The sequence below is a fragment of the Ceratotherium simum genome, chromosome 9 (assembly GCF_057802395.1).
Source record: "Ceratotherium simum simum isolate JZ-2026a chromosome 9, ASM5780239v1, whole genome shotgun sequence".
Taxonomy (NCBI): Eukaryota; Metazoa; Chordata; class Mammalia; order Perissodactyla; family Rhinocerotidae; genus Ceratotherium; species Ceratotherium simum.
This window is the reverse complement of record NC_141908.1, coordinates 14,968,296-14,987,484: the sequence shown is the minus strand read 5'-3', so window position 1 is coordinate 14,987,484 and position 19,189 is coordinate 14,968,296. Positions and strand designations below refer to the sequence as shown.

At 39.5% G+C, this 19,189-nt stretch overlaps 1 protein-coding gene across 3 annotated transcripts in view; it reads left to right on the top strand.

The window, feature by feature from the left end:
* DPP10 (dipeptidyl peptidase like 10) overlaps nucleotides 1-19,189 on the top strand; it is an 830,517-nt gene that overhangs the window by 192,412 nt on the left and 618,916 nt on the right. For 2 of the 3 annotated variants that reach the window (XM_087435066.1, XM_087435064.1), the window contains exon 1: nucleotides 2,647-2,884. The exons of the other annotated variant lie outside the window; for it this stretch is intronic. In XM_087435066.1, coding sequence (XP_087291192.1) covers nucleotides 2,813-2,884 — 72 coding nt within the window. In that variant the 5' untranslated portion in view covers nucleotides 2,647-2,812. Of the gene's footprint in view, nucleotides 1-2,646; nucleotides 2,885-19,189 lie in introns of those variants that run through there. 3 annotated transcript variants of the gene reach the window in all.

Genomic DNA, 19,189 nt, shown 5'->3' with positions numbered 1-19,189 from the left:
GGGAGGCAGGCAAAAGCACCAATCTGCTGACTCCAAGTCTACACAGGTCCTCTTGTCTACACTGCACTAGAGTTATATCGACTTGAGTAGTTTTAAAACTTTGTAGATGTTTGATTGTAAATTGGTGTTTTATTTTCTTAAATAACCTATAATCAGAAACCATAGAAAACCAAGCTGCAGACATGCTGTCTTAGAATGTGAAGTATTTCTTTATTTTTTCTTGGACATTAGAAATTTTCCTTCAATAAGAAATAAAGTAGAAAATCCTACATTGCAATTCAAGTGCACCACATTTCAAAAAAATAGAGTATTTAAGTTGGGAACTCAGTTTACATGTGATTAAATTTTAATTAATGCCCTTTACTTAGATCTCAACAGCTGTAAAATAATGTTCTTAGCTTAGACAAAATAACGACCCACCCAAAAAGACAAAGACTCAAATTAAATCAAAGAAGATTTTCTTTAAAAAAAAATGATATACACACACATATACACATTATACATGAAACACATAACAACTTACATCTTGATTTGTAACCAGAGTGGATTTTATACTGAAAATAGGTGCAGTTGAACTACTGAATTCAATCAAATAAGTAATCTTAACTAGGATGAGGATAATTCCCTCTTGTCTATACTTGTCCTATGTCGATAGAAATCTTTGCATATGATATAAATTCCTTCAAGTCGAGTAAATTGTCCAAAATGGAAACACTTTCAAAGGATGAATTCACTAAAACAATGAACATAAGACCAAAATATAAAGACATAAATATTTTTTGAATAATGTAGATGTCTTTCTCCCCCAAAAATTACATGCGAGGGAAAATTTGGATTGTCACATTTACTGGATAAACTGCCTACTAGCTATTTTACCAGAGGTTCATTCTTTAAATTTGTTTTGTACTCTTACAACTAGCAAAGTTATTCCTATCAAAAAGTAATTTCTATCAAAAAGTTATTTCTATTGAACAGACCAACACGCTATTAGAAGTCACTCATAATATGCACTTGACTACCTATTTTTGGAAAGCAAGCTCTCTCATCACCCAAATCCTACTTTTCTAAAGAGAAAATCATTATATTTTTATTTTCTAATTTAATCAAAGCCAGTGATCACTGATTTATTTATTTTAAAAATTGTATTTTAAGGCAACTATTGTTACAATGAATGTTTAGGACAAGTGAGACAGGTCATGTTTTAGGAATTAACAAGGCAGGAGCACAGCTCCCACAGCAGCCCCTCAGCTACCATGTGGCTGGATCACGGACCAAGTAACTCAGATAAGGAGGGAGCCAGTCCTTAGTCAATAAAAACAAACTCAAGGCTACTTCTCTCCCCTCCCCCTCCACATTCTGGTCCTTCTGCAGCAACCTCCTCAGAACCCTTGAGCTGAGTCCAGTAACATCTGGATATTTAACTCCCTCCTGCCTTTTTCTGGTGAGCAATCTCCAACAACCCGTGCCTGAGACTTGGGGACTGCTTGTTGCTCACCTGCTTTGAGCAGGTCCTTTCTAGCACCCCGGAAAGCCACGTGCTAGGGCGTCTGGGTGAAACTGGTGGACTTTGTCTATTACACCCACACGAATTCAAGTTCCGAAAAGCTGCGTTGTCTCCTTGATTCCTATCCTCGCTCCAGGCTGCCGGTACCCACACCATAACGTTAACTCCCCGAAGGCGAGGAGTTCGGGATTTGGGTCTGTACTTCGTCTCTCTCCCCTGCAGTTCCTCCGAGCCTTACAGCGTGTTTGGCACATGATGGGTACTCAATAAACTCTGAAGGGGACAGGGTTGTGTTGAGTGAAGGGAAGGCTGGAAAGGGACTTAAAATTTGAAGATTTTTCTACGTGTTCAGAACAAAAGAAAAAAGAAAAGAGAAAAAATGTGAGTACCGGAATACCATGATTAGTTATTACCGTTTTTAATCAACCTTTAGGAATTCCGCCGGCATTAACCAGGCAGCTTGCAGGGGAATCCAAGCTGAAGACTAGAGGACTGCCCACAAATCAGGAGGCGCAGAGCCTCGGGTCATAATCTGGGACAACCTCTTGGTTCCCGACAGGTGTTGGCGGCCCCCCTGCGGCTCTGGGCCCCCAGTCCCCCGCAGCCCCCTGCCTTGTCCGAGCGCTGGAGCATGCCCAGTGGCAGCGCTGGAGCCACCGAGCGCTTTGCACGGGCGCACTCCGCTTCTCCGGGTTTTAGCAGGAGCCCGCGGGGGGCGGAGTGGGAGTGAGGGGACCCACGGAGCCGGGCAGCCTGGGCAGCGAGTGTTGGGAGCTCGCGCACCGCTTAGGACTCTCTCCCGCGCTGCGGTTGCTCGGGAGATGCTGGAGCGCGGCGCCCGGCTGCTCCACCTGGCGCGCTGAGCGCGGCGCGGGAAGCCCCCGGGGGCGGGCGGGCGGGCGGGGGGCGCAGACTGCGGTAGAATGCGAGCCGGGCTCCTCCGGCGCTGCGAGACGTCGCTCCAGCGCGGTCAGGTGCCGCTCGCCCGCCGCTCGCCGCTCCACTAACTTGCCACTTGGTCGTGTCTGGTCTCCGAGGCTCTCTACGCTTTGGGGAGGTGGGGGGCGGGGGGAGTGGGGAGTTAGAGGGTCTGCGGTAGCCGAAGGAGGGATTCTGCAAGGGGGAGCCTGCCTGGTGCCGCTCTTCTTCCCCTCCCTATCGCTCCCCTCCCCCCACCCCGTCGCTACCGCTTTCTCTTCCGCCAATTCGGAGAGCGTCGGGTGCCTGTGACATGCGATCGCTGCCAAGTGACGGTCCCCGAGTCTGAAGTGCCCGCGAGGAAGTGAGCGCCAACGCGGGCCGCCGGCGATGACAGCCATGAAGCAGGAGCAGCAGCCCACCCCGGGGGCCAGGGCGAGCCAGGCGCAGCCGGCGGACCAGGTGAGAGTTGGCAGCTGCGGCCAGGCCCTCCCGGGAAGGAAGGCTCCAGTCTGTGCTGCCCCCGCCCCTCCTCCCCGGCTCGGCTCCCACGCCTCCCTCTCCCCACCCTTCCCCCGCCCCAGTTCCAAGCTTTCCTCGCTCGTCCATGGACTCTGCAGGAAGTTAGAGCGTCGGAGTGCGCTCTGGGGCCGGGCGAGAGGATGCGCAAGGCGGAGAGCCGCGGGGAAGGGGGGCGAGAGGTAAAGGCTGGGGGTGGCCCGGGGAGCCCAGGAGGGCGGGCTGCCGAGGGAGGGAGAGGTGGCCGGGGCCAAGGAATGGGGGCCTCTTGGCTCCTATTAACGCACGTTGGAGGAATTGCTGCGCTCCTGGAGGCGTCCACTTGCAGGGTTCCAGCCCCGTCTTCACATAGCTGAGAGAAGCGCTGGCCGCGGCTACCGGAGTAGACAAATGACCTTTAGGCCGGCAGAGTTTTTCCTTCTTTTTTTTTTTTTTTTTTGAGGAGAGCCGGACGGGGACGGGGCGGGGGGACTAAATGGGAGAAGAGGATGTACCAGTCATCTGTGGTGTGCTGAGTGGAGTAGAGCTTGGGTGCAAAAAAGGCATTAATTATTTTGAGGAGCTGGGAAGATACTGGCTGTAGTGATTTGTTGGGTCCAGATGTGTTGTGTCTGCAGAGATGAGGTGCTCTGTGCTGCCTGAGGGTTATTTCTGTCCCTTTTCCGTCTTTCCGCACCGGCCACCCCCCTTTTGCTTCGGTGTTTAGGGATCTGTAGCATAACCGTACGGTGGATCTCCATCTAGTCTCTGTTCCAAGATTGGGATGACTCGGGAGTTCGCTGTCGCTTTTTTTCAACTTTGTAGGGTCGGGAGCGCCTAGGTGCCCTGGCGAGGAGGAGGGAGGCAATGATGAGCAGGTGAGCCGGCTCGAGGTGCTGTCACGTTTACATCAATTAGAGGCTCTGAGCAGAGAGGGCTGCACTTAGGTCAGCGGTAACTACGGAGCTGGAGGACAGAGGCGCCGGGGTACCGGAAACGAGCTCTTTGCCCCGAGTGCACTGTCGAAGGCCTCCAGAGGCGTTTCTGGCAGAGACACTCCTAGCTCATTGCTGAAAGTGGGATGAAGAGGGTGCAAGCAGCGAGGCTCCAGTAGCGGCTCTGCTCTCGCATATTCTAAGCACTGAGGAGCAAGTGAAGGGGAGCTGTCCAAATCGCCAAGGAGTGGCGGCGAGGCGGAGGAGGCGATGCCAGGGCTGCTGTTATTAATATTCTAGTCTTGGTCATCTCTCCTGGCTGTGGTCTTTCTCTTCTCTCCTTCCCTCCCCTTCTCATTTCCCTCACATATGTTTCACACGGGTGGTGAGGATTACTGAATGCCTTAAAGCTCCCCCTCCATTTACTGGGGTGAATGTTGCAGTTTTTACAAAGCAGTTGTTTTCTTAAACCATCCTCTTTGCTCCCTACCCTGAGTTAACTATGAAAATATGTATTAAAACATTGATATTGCATTATATTTTATGTCCTTTTCCCTTATATCTCTTTTTCCTGCCCCCTCCAACACACACCACAAGGTAGCAACTGGTTAGCAGATTATAAAATAATTTCAGGAGAGGAGCATGGCTTGAACATCCTCTTTCAGGCTGACAGCCCTTAAATTTCATTAACAAGCCGCTGAGCCTCTCTACTGCTCTTGGAATGATGTTACCAATAAGAAGGATTAGTCAGGTGAGAGTCCCCACATGCATCCTTGCTCACTAACCTGTGACACCAGCTGGTTACTTGAGGTGCTGCAAACAGTTCAGTGATGGTGGAGGCGAGGAGGAAGAAGCAGAGCAGAGCACACAGAAGCTGAAAATGTTTTTGTAGATAGTGGACAAGCTGTATATATTATAGCAAAGCCTTTTGTCAGGATGAATCTGGTAAATGAAAATTCATATGATGAGATAGATTCAAGCTTGAATCCGTTTTTCTTGTTAATGTGCATTTTTGTTTATGTCCACTTCAAATATTCAAGGAGTGGCCATTTGCAGAACTCTTGTTTTAATGGAGTTTTTTTTAAGGGCCTTTCTGAGCATTTGCATGATTTAAAAATGTCAGTGGTATGCATGTTATGCTTGAGTTAAAATGAAGGAGATTGATTTTGCAAAGGGAGGGAAAGTCAGCCTGAAATATACATGGCAGCATCCCATTGGGGGTTTCTCAAGCACTCCCAGAAAATACCTATATCTAGTATATTTCTTGTCAAAAGCTTCATTTACGAAATGATGGCCAGATAATGTGGACGATTGCTGTGAATTCTTCAACTGCTTGTTCTAAGATTGCTAAGCTTTTATTAACAATATTAGTCATTGTGGTCTAATTCTGCCATTGCCACACAACCCTCATGTGGTGCTAGGGGCAACACCTTCATATAGACATGATTGATTGTTCAGGTTTCTATGATATTTATGAAAAAAAATCACAAATTTAAATAAAAATGTAGCTTTATGAAGTCCTACATAATGGTTAAATAGGGGGCATGTTCCAGCTAATCACTCAATATGTATTGATTTTGAGTAATTTAAGCTTTTGAATGTTGCCAGAGAGGTCTTTCTCTTTCCATGATAGAGGTTTTTACGAAACCTCAAAAACGCCTTGTCCTGAGGCCTTCAAACACCTACTTCCACTTATAGCACAGTGGAAGCGTATAGTCTTTCCTCTGGGCGAAATGGCCCTGGACCATATAACCTGGTTGTTGTTATGGTCCTTTAGAGAGCTCGACCTCCCTGTTTCGTCTTATCTGTTACTGTCCTCTGGCATTGGGTGCCATGACCAGAGGCACTCCTTCCCCAGGGAGCAGCAGCAAGAATAGTAGGGACTGTATACTTTTATTAATATTCTGAATCATTGGAAATGTTTTTATCATCTTAGTAGTCTTTCCTTTAAATGAAAGACGTCGTTGGTTAAATAAATGTTTATAACAGTTATTTTGTGTTGTTTTCATAACACTCTATGTTTACAAGATGTCTAAAAATAAATGCTTTGATATGATTAGGTACAGTCATTCCCACTTAACGTGATCAATTTCCCATTTTACGTTGAGGGATCCAAAATCTTGAGTGGCTAGTTGTAACTTATTATTGTTTTTTAAAATCATTTCCTGAATTCTTGCCATGTGCAGAATAGTGTCCTCTGGGCTGATAAGGTAATATTTATTGAATGCATTTTTCTATTTGATCCTCAAAGCAACTTTTTGAGGTAGGTCTTGTTGTTATTCCCATTTTAGAGATGAAAATATAGAGGATTAAGGAAACTAAGCAACTTGATCAAGCTTGTCTTCCTAAGTGGTGGAGATGAGACTTTGCCCTAGTCTATGGCATTTAAGATAAAATAAGCTCCTTTAACTCTAAAGCCCCAACTTCTAACTTCTACACAATTACAGTTCAACACATTCCTAACAGCAGAATGCAAAATAATTGCAAATACTGTGTGTGTGTATGTACAAATTTACCTTGAATGTAAAATGAAGAATTTGTTTAAAGCTTCAACTATAAATGTAAATAATAGCTCTTGAAATTTTAAAGTTAACTTAATATTTCTTCTACTAATGGAAATAATGTAAAAATAACCAGATAGGTCTTGGTAAGTACATAGGAACTTTTAAAAAAACGTATCTTTGTGTCATTTGCCCTTGGTAATGATGAGACTTTCAAGGTTTCTTTAATGAGTACATTTTTATACTTAGACCCGGTTTAGAATTTGCCCACATTTCCACCAGGTGGCACCCTTCTTCTGAATCCAACGGGTAAATTATTTCCTAAAATGTTAGATGGTCTTCTCAGCTCCAAAAAAACCACACCAAAACCAAAACAAAAAACAAAAAAACTAAACAAAAGAAAAACTACAACCCTGCTTTCTGAAGTATGGCTAAAAAATATATTTTTATAAGCAACTATTTGGCTGCAAAGACAGCATTAGTTATGCATTTTCTTTTAAAAAATTCTGGTAGAAAATCAATCTTTTACAGCTCCACATGTAGTGGCATCTTCATGAAATAACTTATGTTCAAAATTATGATTAAATATGTAATGTGTAAAATGCCTTTTGTAAAATATTTATTATGCTTTTGACCTTTCCATAATATTAACCCAAAATGCTTCCATACAGAAATTAGGATCCACTATTTTTATTTCAACTTTGATCTAGCAATCCTAATTAAAATTTTCAAATGTATACTTAATGAAAACTTACAAAAAAGTTATTCTTCCACATTTCTCTGACTAATATATAAACATGTCATAATTTAGTCTTTAAACTATTGTTTTTAACACAGAACCTCAAAAATAACTTTTAGAAATCATGTTGAAAAAACTTTACTTAGTAGAAGATTTATTACTTTTTTCCTAAGCATTCAGCAAAAATATATAGTATCTAAGTGGTGGGAGAGTTCTATATGATTTGGTTATAAAAGATAATTTAGATTGGATACAGGTGTTATGTAGAAGTCTTTATGTCTTAGGAGATATTACACATTTCCTACTCTTCCTTAATTTCTTACTACATATATATTTTTCATGTGTATGTTATTACATATATATATGACGTTTTATCTACTGAGTTTAGAACATACCACAAAACATCCCTTGCTTACAAGGGGTATTTCTATCTGTTTATTTCAGGGACTGAGCAAATTGCACATTTAAGAAAGATTAAACTATATATAAACAAGTTAAAGAAAATTGTATTGTTAAATATTAATGCTACAGTATCTTATGAAGTACATTACATTGGAAACAAAACACTCAAACCAAATTTCTTCCAGTCTGAGTAAAAATAAAGCTATTCAAAATTTTGGTTCCTTGAATCATTTATGATTACATAGTGTTTTAAGCTTTAGTACTTATTGGCATATTTTTAAATGTATCTACAGTGTACCATATAGCATACACAGTACTAGAATATTGCAACTAGGACTATGAGCTTTTGTGCCATCGACCACAAATATTTATTTACTATTGTCTATGGGTTATGCACTGGAAACCACAGATTCAAGTTCATATCCCAGCTCCACCAGGCATCACTATGTTTTCTTGGGCAGAATAACTCATTTTCTGTATGTCATCTGTGAATGGAGGTGACTATTGATCCCTTACACACTTGGTGTAAGGATTAAATTAAATAATATGTAAAAGCTTTTGAATGATGCCTATCTCATACCAAGTGCTCTCATCAAATGCATAGTTTGGGAATAGGAGCCTAGAAAAAAGAAAAGCTTAGAGGATCATTGAGCCACCTACAGCTGGTATATTATTTTAACATTTTACAGAATATTGTATTGTCCCATACACATATTCGTATGATTACATATGAATTTGCTCATGCATATAAATGTTACATTAATAATATAATATATATTATTTAAGCCAGCCCTGGTGGTCTAATGGTTAAGATCTGGTGCTCTCTCTGTTGCCGCCCTGGATTCGTTTCTCAGTCAGGGAACTACAACCCCTCCCACCCCATCTGTTGGTTGTCATACTGTGGTAGCTAAATGTTGCTGTGATGCTGAAAGCTATGCCACCGCAGGGTCACCCATGGTGGACAAGTTTCAGCGGAACTTCCAGACTAAGACAGACTGGGAAGAAGGACCTGGCCACCCACTTCCTGAAAAATTTGGCAGTGAAAACCCAATGAATAGCAGCAGAGCATTGTCTGATATAGCGCTGGAAGGTGAGAGGATGGTGCAAAAAGACCGGGCAGGGTTCTGCTCTGCTGTGCACAGGGTCACTAGGAGTTGAAGTCGACTCCATGGAACTAACAACAATATGTTATTTGGTTTGGACATTGGGCATGATTTGTCAGACATGCAGACTTCAAAATATTCTGTTACATCCCTACTTCCATCCAATCAAAATTCACTTCTTTACTGCCCTACTCTGTAAGGCGCCAGGCTGAAAGTAAACATTGGCTAATCCTCACTAACAGGTGAATAGCTACCGAGTATGTTGCATATTGTTTTCAATGTAATGCCCTTCATAAAGTAGTTACCATGGGGAAAGAGGATGTTTGAAGAAAAAAGAGGTGTAATTTATAGACATATCTCAGGAAATAAGATTTCAGTCAATGTGACAGGAGAATGTGCATAACAATGAAGCCCCCAGGATGCCAGGGTGGGTGTGCCTACTGTCACTGGAGGTGAGAATGAGTGATCCAATGTTGGGCTCAGCATAATTCAAAAGACTTTTTCACCCAGTTTTTTCTACAGCTATTCCTATGCAGTATTTAAATACACACATCATTTCTTGATGTTCCAACTATTAAAATTACCTTCATATATTTTCATACTTGCTGAGTGACTTTATATGTGTTCTAACCAAGTTCCTGTATTACTGGAACATTATAAAGGGGTCATATGCTAAGACATACATCAGCTAGGAAAGTTTGGAGCTTTTCCTCTTTGAAGACTTGAAAAAGGACCAAAAAGGGGCAAATAAATAATGGAGGGAATGTAAACTTCTTCCTGAACACATGTCCTCATGTAAAGTTAGAAATGATTCTGCCCTAGTGTCTAGTGCCTCGCCTGGGGAAGTCATACAGCTCAGTACTGATTATTCCCGGCACATTGTTGTTTTGAAGTTTGTACTGACCTGATCCACAAGCTTTTTGACAATAACCAATCACTGTTTACTTTTTCCTATCTAGACGGCACTCCTTCTCCAAGGCTTTTAAACGGTACACCTAGCACCCCACTACCAGGCAGACATTCTCATCATTTATTGTGTATTAACTAAAGGAACACTTGTCATTTCCAGGATGGTAGAGAAAGCTGGGAAGTAGGTTCAATGGGAAGAATGGGATACTTAAGAGAGAGCTCTTCTATCGTAGGTTCCTTTTTGTTAAGCTGTCCTGAATTCTCAGAGTTTCAGACATATCCATATGTAATGGTAAATACCCGCCGCCAGGCTAAATACAGAAAACTCACTTTTATTCCAAATTGATAAAATAAATATTTTATTTCAAACTGCTCTATTAAGGAATTGACATTAACAATACTCTTCGCAATGTCTTCTACATAATAAAAAAAGATTTTTTATTTTCTTTTCAAGTTTGTCATGCCGTGGTTTATTTGAAAATTGTTAAAACATTAATAATTTTTTAAACCCACTTTCAGATAACATGCTTATTCCATTAACCAGAACAGTATATTCTACAATATTTTTGGAATTGCCAAATGATTTCCAGATTTAATTATATTTTTGGGAGAGGCAACATGATGTAGGGTTGAGGACAGAGTCAAACAAATTTCAGGTGGAATCCTTCTACCAGTTACTGTGCAATCTACGGCAAAGGATTTAACCCCTCTAAAACCATTCCTTCATCTTTAAAGGCAGAGGATGGTGAGAGTGTTGCAAGGGTTAAGAGATAGTCTATGTGAATGGGATTGTATAACATCTGACCCAAGGTAGATCTTAGTATTTTTATTCTTATTGCTACTGTGATTCTAGATCATCTGAGAAGATTATTTCATTCTTTTGAAGGGTAGTTTTGCATTTATGTTAGTGAAAATGCTGAATATATGTGTGTGTGTATGTGGAAATATATATATACATACGTATATACATACACATATTTATATATATACATACATTTATACATATATACACCATATATACATACATATTACACATATACGTATATGTATTTATACATATACATACATTTATACATACATTTATACATATACAAATGTATATACAAATATACATTTGGTAATACATTACCAAATGATCTCTATTTACGATCTAAATATACTGAGTATTTTACAGTTATATTATTAGAGGGCATTAAGTAAAAATCAATTTATAACAACCTAATTGATTTCTACTATTTTTAGATGATACCCTATTTTCCCAAAAGACTTAGGATCTCCTTTGAAGTGTTCATGGTTTAATATTCTCTTTCCAGAAGTTTGGTTTCCAGAAATGATTGACTTAGATGTACTTTGCATGTGAGAGCTGATGATACGTTGAGTTGAAATTTAAGAAAAGTTAGTGGAGTGCGCAATCAAAACTGACTGTGCATCTGAGAGAGCCAAGCCAAGCTATATATTCTCCAGCCAAGCTGTGTATTATTTGACTTCAATATTATTGTAATTTATCATACTTATCGATTTTCTCAGGTCAATACAAAAACCTATGTATCAGGTTACAAGATAGCAAATGAAGAAAAGTGAGGAACAAAGCCATTTTTATTATCTTTCTCTCTACCTTCTTTTAGAGATCTAAATGAAGATTCAATTTCTTATCCCATCTGGAAGTCTCTGCTCTGGAAACATAAATATGACAAATCTGAATTATATAATTGAGCACTTGAGTGGCAGGCTCTCCTGTGATTTATTTTCAAACAATGGACCAGAGAGACCATTGAATCTGCATTAATAATGCTTGTATAGGGTAGAAGTAGGCCTTTCCTGTTATTGGTACATGGGTTTACTTTTGGCAAGGGGAATCGAGTAAGTGAAAACTCTGATACTCTTGCTTCCATAGATCACATCTCACCTCCAGGAAAGGTTTTAATATGAGTTAAGGAATGCAAGACATGGCCATTTTTTTTTCATTTCACATATTTTGAAACATGTGCTAGAAAGTCTTTTTTTATAAAGTAAACTTTTAAGTCAATGTTTCACACACGCATAATGATTCTTCTCTCTTAGACACAGAAACAAAGATTAGGAATCAAGATCCTTTTGAATAGAGGTCAAAAACATATCGTTCTAGAGGAAAAATCTGAAATTCATAAAGAATTTCTCAAATGAAGATATAGGTAATTTGTTTGGCAAGGTTAGCATATAATTTATATTTCCTAGGATTTGTGAATTTATGAGTAGATTTTCTATCTACTCCATTAGCTTTTAAGGATTTTAAGGGAAAAGGCTGTACTTTTCATTTGTTTGTTTCTTTTTAGAGTACTATGAAACTTAAGTGTTCCAAGAAATAAAGTGAGTATGTTTTGAAGCTATGTCTGGCATCTTTGTCAGGGTTATTCTTTTTTCCTGATCCTAGGAATTATGTGTATTCCACTTCTTGACAATCAAAATGGCAGTGATGGGTGGGTGTGAATTGAACCTGGAGTTGAAATGGAAGGGACCCACCCTCATTCACATCTATGGAGGTTGCTTACAATTGCTCTAAAGTGAGGTTTACCCAACATTAGTGCCACAGTGGCATTATGAGTAGTTTCTTCTGCATCTGCCACTCCTTGAAAATGTCTCTTTGCTCACAGAGTCAGTGCCTCTTGTGTTCCAGGATAGTACTTTTGGTTCCTTTGTCTCCCTTTGCATCTGTGCCATCTCCAAATCCAAATCTAGTTCCTTCTACCTCTTTACATTTCTGAGGTCCAGTCTCTGTCCAAGATTGATTCCCTGACATGTAGACTACTGTGATGTCCACAGTGGCCTTGCCTTTCCAAATTCTTCCTTCAAATGGTCATAAAGTCATCAATGATGATGGCATTTTGAGAAACTTTTCTGATTGATGAATCTACTGCCTTTGTTTTCAAATCAGGAGACAGACAATGGAGAGGTGAAGTGACTTATCTCAGGTCACACAGTTTGTTAGAATCAGAAGCAGTACTTCTGGGTCTCTTCACTTATGACCATTTTCTGGGTGTTGCGCTGCCAGATTCAGCTGTTAACGTAGAGCCTTTGATGGTGCCTTGGTGGCACATCTGCCTTCCTTAGCACTTGACATCAGAATAACTTTTTAAAAAATTCATGTTCTTAAAAGCTTTGAATCTATAGGCAAAACTCACTTGACATTTCTTGATTTCTCCTTTGTGATGTATTGGTTCCAGACCAGCGGTCCTTAGGCTTTTGGAACCTGACCACAAGTTTTCACAGAACTACATATACATCTTCTCCCACTTGTCGTGGCAAGAAGTCACCCCAGAGCCATAAAGCCATTCTGAAAGTAAACCGTGAGATTCACTGATCTGAGTAAATGACTGCCTTCCACCATACGTGCAGACACTGGCATTCTTAAGCCTCCTGTCTTCCCCTCAGCATGAGTGAGCACCCACTGATCTCTACACACAGCATTTGAAATGGCAATTTAGTAGTGGATGGACTAGTGATTGGGTGAATCCCTTGCTAAGAAAAGGGGGGATGCAGTTAGGAAATCCGGAAAGCATGCGGGTGAATTTTAGAGCTTTCTTGGGAAGTTGATAGAAATGACAGGCTTCTGATTTACTGGATTTCTTGGAAGGTAAGGCTGCTTCCAGAAGCTGTGATAATTTTGTCAGAATATCAAGTTCTAATACCAGACCTGAGAAACTTTTATACACTAAATAAATAAATAAGAAAAAATTTTGAGTTACACAGAATTATTTTTAGTGGAAAGTACTGAGGCTTTCTATTCATTTAACCTCAGTTTAAACTCCACTGACTGGTTTGAGCGAGTTACTCAGTCTCTCTCTGAATCCAACACTTCACCTGGAAATGGGATGCTGCTTACCTCGCAGAGCTGTGTGAGGATTAGCAGCGAGATAGGTTTATTATCCAGGAGGTGCTGAAAAATGACGATGCTTTTTTTGTTGTGGTTTTTATTGATGCGTCTTGGGTTGCTATACCACACAGAGACAAAGTGTTAGGAAATCAAACTACACTGGATGTTGAGGTTCCCATCTGTTGGGAACACCAACATCTTTCTCCATTACTTTGACCAAACTTCAGAGAACCTTTAATATTCAGCTCTTATATTTGCTGATATGGAGGTTATAGGGAATCCAAGGAAACATGGATTAGGGTTGGTCAAGAAAATATATGTCATCCATTTTTATAGTCCTTATAAGTGCAGGAAAATCAACAAAGTTTGCATTTTGAAGGTGGGGAACTGAATATGCGTTTGCTTTTCCTTAATTTGTTTTTTTCTTGTCCCATGTAATGGTTAATTCCATCTCATGGTTATAATACATTCTACATTTGGAGTGCTGCTTCGTTTCTACTCAGAGCTACAGTCCTTGGGCTGTAATGGCGAATCCAAAAAAACTAATATAGAATCACAGATGGTGCAAATATTTGAAAATAGGTAAATACAATCTAGGATTAGCTGCCTGGGCTCAGAAATGTCAGCTTCACGTTACTTATTGGTCACATAAGGCAATTTTAGTTAAGGGAAAACCCAGCACAAAAGCATCATGATATAAAATTGCTAGTTTGGAGCTATGCAACATAACGAACTCATAATTGTTGTATAAACCCCAAAAATGAGTCACTCTGTAGCAAGGAAAAGGTGTACCAGGGAGGGCACAAAGTACTAAGAGGTCATACAGGGGATAAAAAATTGAGCAGATATCATAACATGGGACTGCTGTACAGCACCATCTGCTGACTTCCATTTAATGGCAATTTTTAAGGAGAAAATATCCATTCTTATGGGTATGCTGTAGGTAGCCACATATTAAATGGCCTAGGCCTGGAAAGTCATGGTCAAATTGGCAGCATAAAATCCATAGATGGTGCTTATTAGTAACATGCACTGTATGCCCCGTTTTCTGACTCTGAGAAATTTAACAATAGAATCTAATTTTCTTTCAGTTTTTCCCCTTTAAAAGGTGCAATTCTTTTAAAAGGATCTTAGAACTAACCATGGTGATTAAGTCAGCTGGTTTACTAATAAGACCACTGAGGGTGATAAAGGCTGACTTGCTCAAGGTCATATGACTGATGCATTTGGTAGATTAGAAACCAGAGCTCCACGCTCCTAGGTTGGGAGTTGGTGGAAGGAGCCTCACTCAGTCATCGGGATGGTAGAAATCATTTTTGGTTGTCTGTACTGATGTCAGATAAAGAAACAGTGGATAAGAATTAAAATGGGTAAGTCCTAGCTAGTTTAAAAGTTTTTTTTCTTTTAGTTTTTAATTTTTTTTCCCCGGTGGTAGGTTTAACAAGATTAGATCTATTATGTAGATCCTATCAGGAAGCAACAAGGAGCAGTTGGTCACATGTGTGATGTTGGGTGAAGCCTAAATTTTCTCATTTCTCAGATGAAGTGGCAGAGAATAGGAGGATCTGCTGCAGATCATATATGAAGGTCTGTAAGACAGCACTGATCCCTATCAAAGCATATGTTTACCAGTAAAAAATCCTGGCTCTCCTGTGAATATATAGTGAACATATGTTAAGGATTTAACTCAGTAGTAAAGGAACCATCAAGATGGTAAAGCAGATTCAGAAAGCGTTTGAGGAAGAGAGATTTATATAGCCAGTCAGGAAAGGAATGACATATAACATTTGCCAAATTAGATACAAAACTGGTTAATATTCAATAGGACATTTAAATCATAACCTTTGTGGTTATCTTTTATAGCAGACAGAGAGTTTTTGCAACTTATCTATTTTCTACACTTAACATCTAACTTTAGAGACTCTGTGCCCATGAATAGTAAATGGTAAACCCAAGAAAAGTGCATTCTCCTAAGATTGTATGATCCTTGTGTGGGTTAGTTAGACAATGCCCAAGTCTGACATTGAAAAGATGGACATGCAGTCATACTTAACATTTTATTTCTAAGTTCTCAAAAATTTTCTTAACATCCCCAACCTCACAAAAACGGTGCAGTTTGGGCCTCTACCTGATGTCACAGCCAACTTCTTAAGCAATTTTCTCAAAGCTTTCTACAAGCCCTGTGGAGCTTCAGACGTCACATCTGATTCACCAGCAGTGAGGTCCTGGAATGCAGCCAGTCAGCCAACACTGCTTGTCAGGTTCGTTCCAGCAAATTGGTCCAGGTGTTTTTGAAGGATAGAAGAGGACAATTTGGTAATTTCAAATAGCTCTTTGTGGAGAAGATGAAGTAGCATAATTGCATACAAGAAGTGAAAAGCCATTCTCAAGGATTTAGCAAAATAAGGTTCAGATAAAATTTTATGGTGGTAGCTGTCCCTGGAGATGGCTGCTTTCAGAGCTGATCTCAGGAGGAGAGAGAGAGCATAGCCACACAGCCTGATTTAAGACATATGATAAGCTTTCCTTCCCTCGTCACTCACTTTCTTGACTGCCAGTCAGGAAAACGCTCATCTCCTCTGTCTGCATATATCTGGAATTCCGCCATGACTCTCTGTTCCTTTAACTTAAGGCGGAGCAGGGAGTGTTGATTGTTTGTGTCTAACTTGCATTTATTTATGTCTCTATGATTGCTTGGTATGCCCTGTCTTAAGAACTGAGTTTGGAGGCCAGAGACAATGGGGACTTTGCGAATGTGAGGGAGTGGGGGCAGAAGGAAATAAACTTAGAAATGGAGCTGGGGATCTCAAGAGAGAATCATGACCTGCACATGGGGCAAGCTGATTCCCTTAATTGACCCTCAGTTTTCTAATCTGGGTTAAACAATATAATAATAAGTTTAGATGAATATTTGTGTACTGTGTACAAAGGAGCTTGGTGAATAATTTTGGGTTTAAAAGATCTTATTGGATTATTGAAATTTCTTTTCCTGAAATACTTTTTACTATCTACAGAAAGTTATCTTACCAAATATTAAGAAAGATGCTCTAGATCAGCATTGTCCAATAGTACCTTCTGGAATGGTAAAAATATTCTATATATGTGCTTTCCAATATGATAGCCACCAGCCACATGTGGCTGTGGACACTTGAATTGTGGCTAGTGTCATTGAGGAACTTATTTTTAATTTCATTTAACTTGAATTAATTTAAACTTAAATAGCCATATGTGACCAATAGCTGCTATATTAGACAGTTAGTTCTAGGCCTTTGCTTTTCAAAATTTGACATGCCTATGAACCACTTGGAGATATTGTTATAAAGAGATTCTAACCCAGTAAATCTGGGATGAGGTTGAAGATTCCGCATTTATGACATGATGCCTAGTCTGTGGATCACAGTCTAAGTAAGGTTTTATTTCTCAACAGCAAAGATTCACGGATTCTAATTTGTGGCTTTGCCTATGCTCACACCTGTCAAAGAAGATAAGTCTGATGTGCCTGTAGCAAAATTACAAAGTATAACTTTAGAATTATAAAAGCAAAATAATTTTAGTGATAAAATTATTGGCATTTTCATTATCATTGACAGTAGCTAAAATTTTGAGTGTATACTATTCATATGTATCATGCAGCGGTCAAGTGCCTATATCTCACTTAAACTTCACCATAAGTTTATGTGTTAGATATTACTTTTATTCCAGTTTTGCTAATGAGAAGCTGAGGGTTGGAGAGGTTAAGAGATTCCCAAGGTAGCACAGCTAGTAATTGGTGAAGCTCTCTCTTGGTCACATACAATCACACAATTATAGTAATCACCAGTTGCTTTCCTTTGTTACATTGAGGTCATGATTTGCTGTATGTGGTTAATCAATAAATCATATTTGATTCTCTTCCATAGATAGTAGTAGTAATAGTCAGACTAGTAGTTAAAGTAATAATCCTTGTTAGAACTCTGTGCAAGTTACTGATGTCATCCTCATTTTAAAGATGAGGAAACTGAGGGACAGAGAGGTAAAGTAATTTGACGAGGACCACATAACTTCTATGTGACAGAAGCAGGTTTGAACTCTGACTGTCTGCCTCTAGTGTCCATGCTTTTGTCTGCTCTACTGCACAATTTCCGAGGTATTTATTGAGTACCTATTGTGTGTCAGGTGGTATGCTAAGAGCATGGTTCCTGTCTTCTATATGTTCAATGGTAAATGTAGTTTACTTTGAAAATTCTAATCATGCATAATTTCATGTTTATCTAGACTATTTTAAAAGAGAAAAATAACTCTTCCATGTCCAAAATATATAATTCAATTTGTGTGATCTATGAAGCCAAGGTTTAAATTATGTATAGACTAATTTTAGTCTTTTATTTATTTATTTATTTATCTATCTATTTATTTATTTTTTGAGGAAGATCATCTGTGAGCTAACATCCATGTTGATTCTCGTCTTTTTTTTTTCTTTGCTGAGGAAAACTGGCCCTGAGCTAACATCCATGCCCATCTTCCTCCACTTTATGTGGGACGCTGCCACAGCATAGCCTGACAAGCGGTGTGTTGGTGTGCGCCTGGGATTCGAACCCGGGACGCCAGCAGTGGAGCGCGCGCACTTAACTTCTACGCCACGGGGCCGGCCCCCTAATTTTAGTCTTTTAAATGTTATGTATCTTATGTCTACTTTTTTTATTAGTGAAAAAGTGATGAGGACTGTAGGATGTGTTGAGTGTGTGTGTGTGTAAACTTCATAATTTAGAAAAGCTTAAAATTGTCTTCCTTGTCTCTCACAATACCCTTGAGCAACGAATTGTCTTCATCATTTTAATGAATGAAAAGGTGAATGCTTTGGTTCTGGTTATTCAGTAACCCAAGTGTCAGATCTAAGCCTTCTCTTTCAAGTTTCCTGTCATTTTTCAGTGCAATGACCAATGTTAACTGAGTCTCTTTGTACTTTCTGATTTTAAACAAAGCACACAGTCTTATTTGTTAATTTCTGAGTAATATATTCACACAGTTCAAACATCAAATATCATACAAATATATCCAGTGGAGTGTCTGCCTCATACAGTTGTTCCCTAGCTACTCAGTTCCTCATTCTTTCATACTCTTAATAGATCACCACTATTATTATTCTCATTTTTTCTTTTCTTTGTTCCAGAGAAATTTTTGCATATACAAGCTAATCCAAGTCTTTCTCCATCTCCCTTTTATGTAAATGTTAGCATCAACATATATCTTAAAGTGCATAGTATTTTTATGTTGTTTATTTTTTTGATAAAAATTTGAACAGTATCAAAATAGATTCTCTAACAGTTGGCTTCTTTAACAAATTTTCCTCCTTTATTCATGATGAATTAGATCTCTATGTGTCTTATAAATGGATAACCAGTCTTGGTGCATCTATGTGTATGTGCACTGTGTGCATATAGAAGACAGGAACCATGCTCTTAGCACATTGCCTCACACGCAACAGGGACTCACTAAACACCTAAGAAATTGTCTCATGGAGCATATAAGAGCATGAACTCTAAAGGTGGATAGCCAAGGTTCAAAACCTGGTTCTGCCACTTAAAAGTTATACAGCCCTAGTGAAATTACTTTACCTCTCTGTTCCTCAGTTTCCTCATCTTTAAAATAAGGATAACATTAGTAAATTGCACAGAGTTTTAAGGAGGATTATTATGTTAATTACTAGTCTGACTATTGCTACTATTATCTGTGGAAGAGAATCGTATATGATTTATTGATCAGGCACACACAGCAAATCATTTAATATCATTTAAATCGTTTAATATCATTTAAATATTTAATAAATTATTTAACTTCAATTTAATAAAGG